Source organism: Mya arenaria, chromosome 2 (assembly GCF_026914265.1).
Source record: "Mya arenaria isolate MELC-2E11 chromosome 2, ASM2691426v1".
Lineage (NCBI taxonomy): Eukaryota > Metazoa > Mollusca > Bivalvia > Myida > Myidae > Mya > Mya arenaria.
In genome coordinates this window covers 67,784,519-67,801,434 of record NC_069123.1, presented here as the reverse complement: position 1 = coordinate 67,801,434, position 16,916 = coordinate 67,784,519, and the positions used below count along the sequence as shown (strand labels likewise).

Sequence of the window (16,916 nt, the reverse complement as noted above, 5' to 3'; positions counted from 1 at the left end):
CCATTGATATGAGCCCCAGGTTTCACCCTGGCTGCCTGGACTACAGTAAATCACCATTGGTATGAGCCCCAGGTTTCACCCTGGCTGCCTGAACTACAGTAAATCACCATTGGTATGAGCCCCAGGTTTCACCCAGTCACCTGAACTACAGTAAATCACCATTGTTATGAGCCCCAGGTTTCACCCAGTCACCTGAACTACAGTAAATCACCATTGATATGAGCCCCAGGTTTCACCCAGGCTGCCTTGACTACAGTAAATCACCATTGGTATGAGCCCCAGGTTTCACCCGGGCTGCCTGAACTACAGTAAATCAGCATTGGTATGAGCCCCAGGTTTCACCCATGCTGCCTGAACTACAGTAAATCACCATTGATATGAGTCCCAGGTTTCACCCTGGCTGCCTTGACTACAGTAAATCACCATTGGTATGAGCCCCAGGTTTCACCCGGGCTGCCTGAACTACAGTAAATCAGCATTAGTATGAGCCCCAGGTTTCACCCATGCTGCCTGAACTACAGTAAATCAGCATTGATATGAGCCCCAGGTTTCACCAAGGCTGCCTGAACTACAGTAAATCAGCATTGATATGAGCCCCAGGTTTCACCCGGGCTGCCTGAACTACAGTAAATCAGCATTAGTATGAGCCCCAGGTTTCACCCATGCTGCCTGAACTACAGTAAATCACCATTGATATGAGCCCCAGGTTTCACCCTGGCTGCCTTGACTACAGTAAATCACCATTGGTATGAGCCCCAGGTTTCACCCGGGCTGCCTGAACTACAGTAAATCACCATTGGTATGAGCCCCAGGTTTCACCCGGGCTGCCTGAACTACAGTAAATCAGCATTGGTATGAGCCCCAGGTTTCCCCAGTCACCTGAACTACAGTAAATCACCATTGGAATCAGCCCCAGGTTTCACCCAGTCACTTGAACTACAGTAAATCACCATTGGTATGAGCCCCAGGTTTCACCCAGTCACCTGAACTACAGTAAATCACCATTGGAATGAGCCCCAGGTTTCACCCTGGCTGCCTGAACTACAGTAAATCACCATTGATATGAGCCCCAGGTTTCACCCAGTCACCTGAACTACAGTAAATCACCATTGGTATGAGCCCCAGGTTTCACCCAGGCTGCCTGAACTACAGTAAATCACCATTGATATGAGCCCCAGGTTTCACCCAGGCTGCCTGAACTACAGTAAATCAGCATTAGTATGAGCCCCAGGTTTCACCCAGGCTGCCTGAACTACAGTAAATCACCATTGGTATGAGCCCCAGGTTTCACCCAGTCACCTGAACTACAGTAAATAACCATTGGTATGAGCCCCAGGTTTCACCCAGTCACCTGAACTACAGTAAATCACCATTGATATGAGCCCCAGGTTTCACCCAGGCTGCCTGAAGTACTGGAGTTGTGGCCCCTGTTACTGTGATGATCACATCTGCATCCTTTACAGCTTCCTCTGCCGTCTTGCAAGCCACACCTCCTGTTTCCATAGCAACCTTTTCTGCATTTTCAAATGTCCGTGACCAAACTTTAACCTAGGATCGAAAAAAAATTAATTTCAGGTCAGAGCAAAAAATTTAATGACTGTTTAGGAATATAATATTGTATTGTTTTCTTCAGATTTATTGAATCTTCTAATATTTTAGATCTAGCTTATGTTTCCTTATGCAATGTCTTATTAACCAGTCACAGGAAAAATATGAAAATAAACAGATAAAACCTTTATTAATGGAACATATACCACATCAATCATATGGTGAACGATGTTACCTGTGTGATGTTGAGGACCTGTGAGAGGGCATGGAAGTGAGTTCTCGCCTGAACCCCGGCACCCAGGATGGCTAAGCTAGCACTGCCTGACCCCGCAAGGTACTGAAATATATAATATGAAGAGGGCGACATACTATTTAGATAATAAAGACTGAATAAGCTGGCTGCTACAATCAATTGTAAGAGTATAACACTGAATTTGGTCAGGGTTGTAAAAAGGCCCATTTTGATATATTATACTCCAGTTCAAGGGCATTACCCATCATTTGCCAGTTTAACTTAATAGATGATTTATTTCGACTTTTGTAACTGATTTTACGCATGTTAGTAAATCAGAACCACTAGCTACGACCCCTGGTGGCCACTTCTACTAACTGAACTGTGAAAGTAAGGACAAGTGATAATATAAGTTGTTGAGCCAAACTAACAATTGATTAAACAAGAGCCGTCATAAGACAGCGCGCTCGACTATGCCGCTTTGACTTAGAATACAATAACGATGTAATAATACCAAGTTTGGTCTCTTTATCTCAAACCTAACTAAAATTATTCGATACATAAGGTGACTTTGATGCTGCCCTCCCACCAGCCCGCCCAAACAATGACGCAAGTCATTCAAATAACTTGATTTCCCATTATGAAAATGTGGTTAAGAATATACAAATATGCCCTTCAAAGGAAATTAAAAAAAAAAAATTCAAGGGCCATAATTTGTATTTAGGCCTAAAACAGAGTTATGTTTCTTGTTGTAAGATGGTCGTAAATAATTTTGAATTTTATTAAGTGCATTTAATGAACGGTATAGAAGTTTTTTTTATTAAAATCCCAACTTGCCCTTAACTTTTACTTGCCTAAAACTTTAACCTAAGTCAATCAGGGGCCATAACTTGTATTAAGGATATGGAGTTATGTAACCTCATTGGGTGATGGTCCTGAACAATTGTGTGAAGTATTAAGTCAATTGAATGAAGGGTATAGAAGTGATTAAACAATATCCCAACTTGCCCTAAAACTTTAACCTAAGTTCCATAGTCAATCAGGGTCCATAATTTGTATAACAGATAATATGGAGTTATGTAACCTCATTATGGGATGGCTCTGAACATCTGTGTGAAGTATTAAGTCAATTGAATGAATGGTATTGGAGTTTTAAGTGAAAATCCCAACTTGCCCTAAAACTTTAACCTGCCCTAAAACTTTAACCTAAGTCAATCAGGGGCCATAACTTGTATTTAGGATAATATGGAGTTATGTAACCTCATTGTGTGATGGTCCTGAACAACTGTGTGAAGTATTAAGTCAATTGAACAAAGGATATAGAAGTTATAAATAAAAATTCCAACTTGCCCTAAAACTTTAACCTAAGTTCCATAGTCAATCAGGGGCCATGACCTATGTAAAGAATAATATGGAGTTATCTAACCTCATCATGTGATGGCCCTGAACAACTGTGTGAAGTATTAAGTCAATTGAATGTAGGGTATTGGACTTATAAGTGAAAATCCCAACTTGCCCTAAAACTTTAACCAGACGCTGACGCCGACGCCGACACTGGAGCGAGTAGTATAGCCCACCTATTCTTCGAATAGTCGAGCTAAAAAATTGATTGCATGATATAGCTGTAGCATATCTAGGAAATACTTTTTAGATCGAAAGTCGTTCATGTTTTCTTAGCTTTACTCTTGAAAATGTTCACAATATTAAAAAAAAACTAGAAGCACCACAATCCGACAAAACCAGGCTTTTAATATTGGCAAACATAAGTTATTGCCAATTAATCAATAATTTAGGAAAAAGTAGCAGCTTCTATCTTTACTTTTATCATAAAAGGACATAACTGAAAATTACTCTAGGTATCTTATGTGTTTAGTTTCCAACAATTCTAACTAAAGGCAGAAACCAGTTTTCTATTTTTAGTAACAGTGATCTTGACCTTGATCCCCCCCCCACACACACACACTCACCCTCAAAAGCAATCACAAGCTAGTTCTTCACATAAGCTACCTACACACCAACTTCCATTACTATCCATCAATTCTAACAGTCAGAAGTAATTGGGCATTAAACCATTTTTCTATTATGTAACAGAGGCCTTGACCCTGACCCCTTCAAAAACAATCCTATGCTAGCTCTTCACATAAGCTCTCTAAACACCAACTTTCATCACTTTCCATCAATTCTTATTTTAATTATTGGGTGGAAACCATTTTTTTTTATTTTAAGTAACAGTGATTTTGACCCTACAGCCCTCATAGGCAATCCCAAGCTTAGCTCTTATCATAAGCTAACAACACACCAACTTTCATTACTACCCATCAATGCTAGCACAATTTATTGGAAGGAAAGTCTGAAACCAATGTTTGCTCAAAGTCTGCCTGCCCGTCCTACAGTCCAAGGACATCCCCATTTTAATAACCTGGTTTACATTGAAAACCTGGTTAATAATCAATTTAGACAAGTCAGAACAAATGTGGAATTTTTAAGAATTAATACTCGAGACATTTTGCCAATCAATCGAGTCACAAATTTAAGACCTTGCAAAATATTAATTTCCCAATGTTTTCAATGATTATATAATGACATGGCAATTTTTAAACCTAGCAAAATTGGCCAAAATAATTCCTCACCAAATTCAAACAATCTATGCAAATGACAAGTGCGCCCAGCAGATTCCTGACTTAAGACCTTAACACAAGTCCCTTAACTGTTTCAACCACAGGATTGAGTACCTTGGTGGCAACGGCTGAAGCAGCAGCGGTTCTCATGGCAGTTACCACCTCACCATCCATTATCTGCAGTAAAACAATGTCATCAAATAGAGGTCTCTAATCAAATAGTATATCGAACAATTACAAAGAAAGAAAAGAGAATGAACCTACAAGTATGTAAGAAGCAGATATTGCTTTTTCTAAATGAAATGTATCAGTGAATAACATTACCGGTAGTATGTATCTTAAACAAAATTCAAAGTCACAAACTCACAAGGTTTAATTTATTCTGAGCAACATGTACCTATATTGCAGTAATTTACATGTAGTACACAAGTAACTCATATTCAAATTCAAGAGATATTTATCATTGTTGTGGCTTAATTGCACCTAGCCCTACCCCCTCCCCCCTCCACACACACGCACGCACGCACGCACACACACACAACACACACACATACATACACAAAAACAACTTGAGGTCAACATAAATATCTAGAGAACAAAAATTTTAATAAAAATATTTTAAGTAATAGTCAGAAAATATTAAGTCAAATTGTGTTTGGAGGGCGGGGAGAACAAATATGTATGTATGTGTGTTAATGAATGTGTGTTAATATACTCTTTCTGCTTATACATGTACATGTTATTCCAATTACAGCTTTGGGGATTCCAGTGTTTTTATGGAAGAGAACAATGATAGCATTGTGAGTGGCCCTGCCATGCCTGGTGAAGTTGTTCGGGTAAAACGTAACCAGCTTTGTCCCCAGTATCTCCTTCTCTTCACACAAAGATGGCATTGATCCGAAAAAACTGCAATAAAACACAAAATGAATTGTAATTTTTGTGATGTATGCTGATGACGGGTCTGATGAGCAGAAGCCTGTCATAATCAACACTACAGTAACTCAGCTTAGGGACAGCTTAGGGAAGATACATGTAATTACTCCAACCTTACCATGTTACCATGTTTACACAAAAGGATTGCTTTTTATAAACTAAATCAAGTTCCTATATTATAAAAAGAACTCGCAGTCTTTGTTATACCTATTTATCTTCCCCTTTATATGATATAAAGATATTTGCTGAAGGGATAAAAATAGAGAGTGTAACTTACAGATTTGGGTGCAATACCCTAGCTATATTTAAATACAGTAGCACCTTTGCACCTATGATGTGCCTGGATTAAAGCTGCACTTTCACAGACTGAATGTTCTGACAACTTTTTTATTTTTTGTAATGGAACGAGCCAAGTTTTGCATAAATATCTGCAAACCAATGATATAAGATTGATGACAAAAAATCAGATGGTAGAGTTAGTAACGGTTTAAGCCATAAAACATTAATTATACCCCCTGACAAACATGGATGGAATTGCATTAAACTTCATACAATGGTAGAGCATAATGAGAGGAAGTGCAGTGTACAATAACCATAACTATATTCCTGCTTATTACTGAGTTATTGCCCTTTGTTACTTTTTTTTTGGCCGTAGTATAACTTGAAAAGTACTGGATGGAATTCATTGGAACTTCATACAATGGTAAAGCACAATGAGAGGAATTGCAGTGTTCAAGAACCATAACTCTACTTTAGCTAATTACTGAGTTATTGCCCTTTTTTGTTGATTTTTGCTGTCGATTTTTTTCCAGACATTAACTTGCAAACTACTAGATGGATTTTATTGAAACTTCATACAATGGTAAAGCACAATGAGGGGAAGTGCAGTGCACAAGAACCATAACTCTATTTTAGCTTATTACAGAGTAATGGCCTTTAATACTTTTTTCTTGTCCCGAGCATAACTTGAAAACTATTGGATGGAATTTAATAAAGCTTCATACAGTGATAGATCATAATGAGAGGAAGTGCAGTGTACAGGAACCGCAATTCTATTTCAGCTAATTACAGAGTTACTGCCCTTTGTTACTTTTTCTTGTCCGGAGCATAACTTGAAAACTATTGGATGGAATTTAATAAAACTTCATACAGTGATAGATCATAATGAGAGGAAGTACAGTGTACAGGAACCGCAATTCTATTTCAGCCAATTACAGAGTTATTGCCCTTTGTTACTTTTTTCTTGTCCGGAGCATAACTTGAAAACTTCCGGATGGAATGTAATAAAACTTTATACAATGGTACAGCACAATTAGAAGGAGTTCAGTGTACATGAATCATTACACTATTTTAGCAAATTACAGAGTTATTGCCTTTTTCTGTGTTTTTTTGGTCAAACTTTTGTCCGGAAAATAACTTGAAAACTACTAGATGTTATTTCATAAAACTTCATACAATGATAAATCATAATGAGAGGAAGTGCAGTGTACAGGAACCACAACTACATTTTAGCTAATCACAGAGTTATTGCCCTTTGTTACTTCATAAAAAAAGGCCATCAGTGATAACAGTTTAAATAAAGTTCATGGAAGAACCAAGTTGATGAATACATAAAGTTCAGGCAAAAGAGGTTTGTTTATATTTCACATACATTTTTAGTGCTCTTTTGTTTGTTTCTCTTCAATCAAAATTTTGTCCATCACCATAACTGGAAATTTTATAACATTTATTGATTGCCATGTAAACTTGTGCAATGCACAACAATTATAAAAGCGTTATTTTCTAACAGTCAGAAATTGTACAAAACAAAAATAACCCCATCCATAACATTTCATGTGTTTTCCTTTCTAAATATGTTTATATAAACCATTACTTTTAAACAACTGGTATAAAAAAAGTAACTGAACTCATTTATAGATGGTCTTAGGCAATCGTATATTCGGTGCTTTAGAAGTAATAGAACATCAAATATATCAGTATTAACATCTCAGTATTAGCATCACTGATATTGTTTAAAGCATTTTTTCTAACTTTTAAAGACATAATCAAAAAATGAATAACTGATGATAGTCTATAAAATAAAGTTGTCATTTATAGGTTGGCTTTCCAAATAGTTGAATAATTTCATATCAGGGCGGCGTTCGGGGGGTATTAACCTACTTCAGTGATAGCTCTAGTTTTCGAATGGAAATATGAACATCTACGATCTGATTTTTTGTCAGCAATCTTATATCATTGGTTTGCAAATATTTATGCAAAGATTTGCTCTTTCCTAGACAAAAAAATAAAAAAATATAAAAATGGTATATCTGTGAGAGTGTAGCTTTAAAGGATGTTAATTGCCCTGCCAGGTATTGATCCTGTGGTCTCTTGCACTAGAAGCGAACACTCTACCACCAGGCTATCTATAATTAAGGCGTTCAATCTATCATGTTTATTTTGTAACACTTGTCAAGTTCTTGATTTCTTTATATCAATTTCTTTTTATTATTAAAAAACACATACCCTCCCTCACTTTCCACAGGAATAATATTTCTGATAGGCTGCACCACTTTCTTACTTGAGAACATTTTTAATGCATCTTCCATTACAGGAATTAAACGGCCATATGTTAAAACCGATTGAATTTTCTCTGCTGTTATAAACTCCATTTTAAACACTGTTCAATATACACTGTTTTCACCAGTTAATGTTGGTATCACATGACCCGTCCCAAATGACCAGCTTATCTTGCCGCTTACAGCATCAAATACTAAAAACGTTTAAGGTTTGATCCCCATCTGTTTATTACAATAACATAGAATTAAACAATTGGTCACCAAATAATTGCAAAGTTGGATAGTTATACGTTTCATCCAATAACTATCATTTTTGCATATATTTTGTCAAGCGACTTCCAGGCAAGTGACGTCAATGGCATCAAAGACTCGATAAAAGCACACACACGCACTTAATCTTTAACTAGCCGAATCGAAGAAGATAGAAGCTGTCCAGCATTTATATCACGGTAATTAAATAAATGCTGAGTTTGCGATTGCAGAAATGGGTGGACGATTGTCATTATGATAGAAACAAAATATCATATGTTTTCGCGATTAAAGTGATTCATAACGACATCGGTGCACCGGCTTGTCACAAAACCGTGACGAAGGGTTTCTGGTTTCTAGGCATGCTTTGTTGCTAAGCGTACCAAAATTGAAACTTTAAATATGTTTTATTTTGCATTTCCAAAAGTGACTTTCTTGGTTCTTTATAGTCTAAAATGATGGACATGTTATACGGGATTCTTCCAATCCCTAACGTCTAAACGGGTTTGTGCAAAAACCGGGGGTGTTTGAAAAATATTGAAGTTGTATAAAGTGAAGTATTTTATGGTTGAAATTGATCATAAAGGTTTATATTGATATTTTACCATCTAAGTGAAAACTTTTTTGCACATGTGATGTGCAATGAGCATTTAGTGCATTAAAACACATTGTTTACCTTTCCAATAAAACGAAAGTTGACTGACACAGACAACAATTATGCCAAGCGGAACAACTTGATCCAATCGTAATAACTCGTCCACCTCCGACAAGCTTTGAGATAGACCTCGTTAATACAATTGTAACAGCCATGGCCAAAATGTTCCGATTGTTTAAATATTGTGCCCTGAAGCCTTGCAGGTGCCCTTCATGTATATATCATTATGTGTTGACAGAATGAAATGAAGAAAACCTGTCAAACTCATAATTATTTGTTGGATATTTATTTTTTGTGAACGGAACATATATAAAATAACATTATCCGGTAATTTTCTTGTTTTTAGGATATTTTATAGACGCAATATGCTTTAACCCGGAATCCCGATCGGAATAACTACCCACTTATGGTACAACACAATTTGTATGTGAGGTATTTGCCATATCAAAAATCTTTAAAAAAATTACCGACAACTATTTAAGTCATGTCACATGGGCATGCTAAACCAAGATTTACAATTGGCTACAAAATTTGTAATACATTCCAAAATTGCTACTGGAAGACACTTACACACAATGTATCTGGGTTAGGTCTGCCCAATTCCCAAACAGCCCTGGGTACCAGAAATTCCCAGTAATCAGAAAGGCCAGGTCCAAAAAGGCCCACATGTTAGTTCACTCCCATTCTCCCTGTCTTGCCAAAGTGTTGAATCTAAGGATTTAATGTAACTATCAGTGCCACCCGGTTTACTCATTTACTACCAATGTGGTAACATTGTATATTTAGAAATGCAAAAAAACTAACCAGTAGGGGAGAGCATGCTACATAAATGTTTATATATATATATGTAGATCTATATGCTGCCTTTTTTATACAATCTTCTCCGTAGTCATCATCAGGAATAAAACAGTGTTCTTCACTTCATGTATAATGTTTCTCTTAAATGGCGTGTATACTTTCAAATATTTTATTTTCATTATGAATGTAAAAGTCTACTGTATTGTTGAATACATCTTAATCCAAAAAAATGATCATAAAAACATATTCTTATAAAAATATACTTATTAATTATCATCCAGTCTGTACAACAGTTATTACCACATTGCAGGACGGGACCAGTTTTTGCTGGACCAAACAATTTTGTATACATTTTAGTGAAACTTAGTACAGATACATATATAAACGCAAGATATATTTATTTCCACTTCTTTTTCCATGTGTCAGTTCGTACTCTTTCCATCTTTTTTTATTTTCCTCTCTGTCAATGTTTGTTATTGAGGTTCCTAAATATCAAACATTCGGTTTTAGGCAAGACAGCATTAACAAAAACAAAAAATAAATAAGGAGCGATTTTATTATCACTGAGCAATTTTATTATCACTTTGCTTTTTATTTTTATAAATCTTATTCTTAAACTTAAACTATACCCTAATCTTAACAGAAAAAAAATCATTAAATATGCACTCTTACTCCAAAATGAGATTTACCACAATTAAAAATATTCATTTACTACTCCAAAAATGATCAATAAAATTTATTGTCGAAATAATGGTTCTTATGAAGGATACCGAGTTAAGTTTGAAAGAAATGAGCTTAAAGCTGCACTCTCACAGATTGAACGTTTTGACAACTTTTTAATTTATTGTCTTGGTACGAGCAATTTTTTGTGTAAATATCTGCAAACCTTACATTATATTTGGAGTGGAAATATGAAAATCTGCCATCTGATCTTTTGTCACCAGTCTTTCATCACTGGTTTGCAGATATTTACGCAAAAATTTGCTAATTCCAAGACAAAAAATAAAAAAGTTTGAAAACCAGTAAATTTGCGAGAGTGCAGCTTTAAAACACGGTATTTCTACCTTATGAGACTATAGTAGACCACAGTAAATCCTTAAGCATTCACAAATCATTTAATATTTGTGCGCTTCCTGCTATTACCGGTAAATACACATTTACAATCTTGTTATCAGTAATAAATATTGCCCTTAAATGCATTATTTAGTAAATAGAAAAAGGTATATCAGTCAAAATTGATGTTTGTTATACATGTGTATGTATTGATTTGAATAAGAATGTCACTTTAATAATAATAATTGCGAAATGACTATTAATTAACAACCACCTTACATCATAGATGGCACACCAATTGTGAACTCTAGCATAGTTAAAATAATATAATGTTGTTGATTTTTTTTTATAAAATATGATACCATTGAATTAATTTTCATAGATATTTTGCAATAATTATAATTATCTACTATTATTATCAACATAATCTAATTTTTCCGACTAACTTCACTTTTAGCGACTAATAAGTTATAGGTAAAGACTAAAGTTGACAAATGAAGTCAGTCGAAAGTTGATTGAAGTTATTAATTACCTTAATATTATAATATTCTGTTAACAATAATATAACAGTAGTCAGTATTGATACAGTATATTAATATAAAGCCTCAAATGATATTGGTTTACCTGGACGAGCATCGTCGGTATACTTAAGGTACTATGTGTTCATTTAATGTTTTTAGATTTTTTTGAAGCAATATTTTAAATGTTTCATAATACTAGTTTGCTTAGAAACTAATGGGAATGCTTTAAATAATAGACAGAAAATAAAAATGATTGATTCTTTAAGAGTACACCGATTCTGCCACACACAAACAGTTTGGGGATCCAATTTGAAATTTTCTCTATTTATTTTTGAAAACTTAAAAACAGAAATTGGGACTTTCATATTCACATTTGCGGAAAAAGTATAAACACTGTTTAATGAGCTCTCCCTTTCCTTTTTTTATAGGATGATATAATTTAAAAATATAATAATTCATGTGATTTAGTACCAAAAGTTAAAAAATAGATCTTCGACCTAATTTAAGATAATATCGAGCAAATACAGATACTCACATATATTCTTAAGTTCCAGTCTAACCTACATTTTAAAGCAATAAAAGACACAAATCAAGTGATTCTTACCAAAAAAATATCTGCTTCAAAAAAAGAACTAAACAAAGGTTGAAGAATGTGTTTGGTCATGTTTACCTTTTGTTTGCCCATTCCATATGATATCCAATAACCATTTATAAATACCAATAAAACTTTGATCCGTGTTTTGAGTATGTCCTTCCTGGTTTAAGGTAATGGTCGCCATATAAATTCTACTAGGAAGGCCCAGTATTTGAGCCTTGTGTTTTGCTAATTTTATCTCCTCGGCACAGCTATAGATAAGGGTTGTTATTAAGTATGCTTAAAAATGGCCAATAACAATAACAATTTAAACATTAGAATGATCTGATTGTATTTTTATGGATAATATTGTTATGAGGACATACCATTACTTCAATCAGTTTTGGACTGTTTCTGGAACAACCATCCTTAAAAGATCAAAGTTGGTCACTAAATCCGTCTAAATCCGTCTAGTAACAATTCAACTCCTACACAGTGATCTCCCTTAACGACCCTTTTTTTTCCAAAGGGAAGCAAGTACTGGGCTGGTATTCAATATTGGCCTTAATTGGATCTAAGAACGGTGTAGCTAATCGGATTACTTGTTATTAATAACTGACCAATAGAGTGAATGAAGTCAATGGTTTATGACCGTAAGATTAACTTAAGTTAAATATTGAATACCACCCCTGGTGTTTTCAATTGAATAAGTTCTGTGATTAAAATCAAGCTTTTCAGATACATGTATGCAATTCAATGTGCCAATACGCTTAGATGTTCACCACTACATCTGTAGCTGTGTACATGTACACACATTGAAAAAACTGATGATTTTATGTCACCTGACATAATTAGATCTAGGGCTTAGCCTTGCACGAGGGCTTAGTGCTTAACCTTGCACCAGGGTTTGACCTTGCACCAGAGCTTAACCTTGCACCAGGGTTTGGCCTTGCACCAGGGCTTAACCTTGCACCAGGACTTATGCCTTGCAGCAGGGCTTAACCTTGCACCAGGGCTAGGCCTTGCATCAGGGCTTAACCTTGCACCAGGACTAGGCCTTGCACCAGGGCTAGGCCTTGCACCAGGACTTAACCTTGCACCAGGACTTGGCCTTGCACCAGGGCTTAACCTTGCACCAGGGTTTGGCCTTGCACCACGGCTTAACCTTGCATCAGGACTTATGCCTTGCAGCAGGGCTTAACCTTGCACCGGGGCGTAACCTTGCACCAGGACTTGGCCTTGCACCAGGGCTTAACCTTGCACCAGGGCTTACCGTATTATATCATGTATAGGATGCTAGCATAGATAGGACGCAGGCAAAAAAAACGTTGAGAAAACGGGTAAAACCCCTTAATATATAAGATAGGACGCAGCGGAAAAATGTCAAAATCGGAGCCGAAAAATTGAGGTTGGTAAAGTATTTATAACATATATTGAAGTAAAAAAACAAACAAAAATTGTATAAAAGGCATATTTCAATAAGTGTCTTGTGTATTTTGATAATTATTGTCGTATTTCGGTAATTAAACGTACACAACAATGATATATGTCTTGACATTTTGAGAACATTCACGCATAATATAAGACTTATACAAATGCTGTAATAGACTAGTTCTGACTGACAGTCAACCATTGCAACCGTTGCATCTCCCGACATGCCTTCTGAATGACAGTCAACCGTTGCAACCGTTGCAAAACTGTGTATTGTCAAAACTAATGATTGTTTTGATAAGGCTTGTCGCTGCGCGGATTAAAGCATGTCAGCATAATTATTGCGTGTCGGTAATTAGCCTTGCCAGCAGAAGGCACCTCGGGTAAAGTGCGAACAAACAACAATACGGTATTACCATCACAATAATTCGTTCTATTGATGTTTTTCTAATGACAGACAGCGGGTGTTTTTCACACCTTATTTGAAAAGATTTGATAGTGACAATAATGCTACTTTGCGTTATGCACATTCCTTTATTATTTTTTTAAAACAGTAACATACAACAAAATGTTTTGTAAAATATCGAAACAATTAAAATTATGAACAACGATTAATTGATAAATACCTCCTTTCCCGATTTTCCGTTGCCGTTATAACTCAATCCAGTTAAAGTGCTGACTCACATCGAGTTTTTATGAGTAGCGTCCCTTTTGTAAAAAAGTAAACACTCGTGTTTGTTTTCAATTTATTTCTCAATAAATCATTTTAAAGTAAACATTCAATATATTTCTGCGTGTGTTAACTTGCATGATTTTACCTATGTCAGTTGTTCACTTCGGTGACGCAGTACAGATACTTACTATTACTGCGTTCTTCTCGGTCTGATATTTTCGACCTGAAATGGACTTGGAAAAAAACAGATGAAATTCTAATAGCATAGAAAGGACGCAGGCAATTTTTAAGACGATAATTGGGGGTAAAAAAGTGTGTCCTATGCATGATATAATACAGTAACCTTGCACCGGGGCTTAACCTTGCACCAGTGCTTAACCTTTGCACCAGGGCTTAACCTTACACCAGGGCTTAACCTTGCACCCGGACTTGGCCTTGCACCAGGGTTAACCTTGCACCAGGGCTTAACCTTGCATCAGGGCTTAACCTTGCACCAGGGCTTAACCTTGCACCAGGGCTTAACCTTTGCACCAGGGCTTAACCTTACACCAGGAAAAAAATATCTTTACAGGACTAGCTTTCTTAATATAACAGTATAGTGTATGCATTAAAATGTATATTTGCTATATTAGAAGCTATATTAGCAGGTTTTTGTATTTTCCCCAAGGTAGACTTTTTTCCCCAATTTTGAAGTCACAGGTGGTGAAATAAATACTGAAAGAAATCACTGTATATTTGACAGTGTTACAGGGTGGCTTGGTCACCTTATATGACCGCTCTGTATCTTATCACGTTAGACATACAAGTGGCCTGATTTATGGACTACGTTAGACATACAAGTGGCCTGATTTATGGACCGGGTGCAAGGCGAGGTAAGGTCAATATTGACACTAGCCTAGGAAAACAGTATATAACAGTACATGTAACACTATGACTATCTACATTGTACCAGCATTTTCCCGAGGCTCATTTGAGATGTTGGTGCCGGCATCCTTTCAAAAGCTGAGCTAGCACTTTGACACGCTTTAATCACTTTAATCCCAGTGATGTACCGAATGTCAGCATGCATCATGTCATAAAACAACGTTTTTTTCCTGTCATGTTCAGCTGGCATTCCAAAGGTCATGTTTTATGAAATGTCAGTTTTAGGCATGTATGGACAATGAAAGTAATACTATGTTGGAAATCAAAAATAAAGCTCTAGTGTTAATCAATGTTTTTGAATGATTTAATCACCACAGTGTGTTTGGCAAGAGGTGAATTGTGAAGGGAAGAAATGGAGAGTTTGTGATGATTTAATCACCACAGTGTGTTTGGCAAGAGGTGAATTGTGAAAGAAAGAAATGGAGAGTTTAATACTGACTGAAGATTTCCTTTAATACTGGTTGACTGGATGAATCAAGTTTTATTTTTTGGCGGTATTTTATAAAATCAGATGTGATTTCTCTCTAGTCAGATTGTTATCTATTTTGTAGCTGAGAATGGCGTAGTTTGGTCCTGGAAGTCAATAAAGGTGTCTTGATATTGACAAATTGAAGGAGTTCAATGCATGAACAGACAGTTGCTTTGATAATGCTCATTCTGTGCACAGCATTTTATTGAATGCCCCTGCTTCATTATATTTGTGAATACTACCGCTTGAATCTCCATGGGGGCTTGAATCACCATGGGGAATATACAAATTTGTAAATAGTGGACAAAATAAGCACAAGCCCACAAGCCCTGCACTGGTAAAATTTTCTCTGGGCTTGCTCAAATTCTGTTTTTAACCAGGTTTTCACAAAGTGAGCTTGGTTATTAGAATGACATTATGTCGTTTTGGAGTGTGGGTAGGCAGGCGGTAGGGTAGGGTGAAACTTAACCTTGGTATCATATCATTTGAGTTAGGTTTGACATATAGTGACCAAACTTGGTATATGGGAAGAGTTTATAGAGACTTCATGGGATTGGGTTTGGGGCCCCTAGGGTCACTGGTACTGAATAACTTTAGTTAGGATAGACATATTGTGACCAAACTTGGTTTATAGGAGTTTATGGAGACCTTTCATTGAATTTCACGGGGAATTGAAATAAAGACAAAACTTACAAAAAATAAAATAAAAAATTATGATATGTTACAGCTGATTACAAAAATCAAACACAACATCTCAGTATTCAAATTTAAAGCTTTTGCTTTAGGCCATAACAAGTTGATCATTTGGTCTACAGATTTTGCCGTACAAAAGTAGGAGCGAGCGAGCAAGTAAAAAAATTATTCAGAAAATCATAGGCAATGGAAAGTGAAAAGTGAAAAATTTACATAAAAAAAATTGTGTGTTCCTTACCAAATTTATCTTATAATTGTGTAAAAAAGTGCTTTTTAATTGCAAAAAAGGTCTCAGTTATAAATGAAGAGGTTTTTATAGTAGGCACATGAAAATATTTCTCAATATTAAACAAATGGCAACAAGATCCAGTGCTATTAACTATTAAGTGTCATTGCCAAAGCAATTTAAGTAATAGTTAAAGATGATAAAGTCTTAATGACTATGAATGGGCAGAGTGAGCATAGCGCATGAATCCTTCAGATCATTAAGATATTCTTCAGGTCATCTAACTGACTTAAAAAACAACTTCAGTGGCTGACATATTGCCACTAGCAAGGAGTGTGTATCGTATGAGTAGCAGTAGATATCCCCCCCCCCCCCCCCCCCCCGACAGTTCTTAATGATAAAGCCTAATGCCTACCTGCAATTTAATTGGCTGATAATGTATCAGTTGTGTGCTAAACATAGAGATAGTAAAGACATCCATCCTCACAATAACGTGCATTCATTCTAAAACTAAATTGAACAACTATTGTATTCATGGCATTCTTATCTAACTTTCTGGCACAAAAAGCATTTTAAGATTAATAAGAGTCTTTAATTCAAGCTTTTCAAAATATTGGGAGATATCTGCACTTGAACAACTCGAGGCCCATGATAAAATTGTTGCAACCTTGATGTGACAGAAGATGGAAAATGGTAATAATACAAAGAATATTTAAAAAAAGAAGTCATTATGGATTTAACTGTGGAGCAATAGAATATCT

The 16,916-nt window shown here is 36.0% G+C and overlaps 2 protein-coding genes across 6 annotated transcripts in view; one reads left to right on the top strand and one right to left on the bottom strand.

The window, feature by feature from the left end:
- The window catches only part of LOC128202853 (ketimine reductase mu-crystallin-like), a 36,647-nt gene that overhangs the window by 12,944 nt on the left and 6,787 nt on the right, over positions 1–16,916 (bottom strand). Inside the window, exons 1-6 of one of the 5 annotated variants that reach the window (XM_052904022.1) lie at positions 11,836–11,851; positions 9,364–9,504; positions 5,151–5,304; positions 4,513–4,575; positions 1,784–1,885; positions 1,371–1,548 (exon numbers count right to left, since the gene is read on the bottom strand). In XM_052904022.1, coding sequence (XP_052759982.1) covers positions 1,371–1,548; positions 1,784–1,885; positions 4,513–4,575; positions 5,151–5,304; positions 9,364–9,461 — 595 coding nt within the window. In that variant the 5' untranslated portion in view covers positions 9,462–9,504; positions 11,836–11,851. The other 4 variants (XM_052904029.1, XM_052904036.1, XM_052904046.1 and 1 more) reach the window with 4 other exon arrangements.
- The window catches only part of LOC128202839 (long-chain-fatty-acid--CoA ligase 1-like), a 57,164-nt gene continuing 48,468 nt past the window's right edge, over positions 8,221–16,916 (top strand). The window contains exon 1 of the mRNA XM_052903996.1: positions 8,221–8,338. The gene's annotated coding sequence lies outside the window, so the exon portion shown is untranslated. The remainder of the gene's footprint in view (positions 8,339–16,916) is intronic.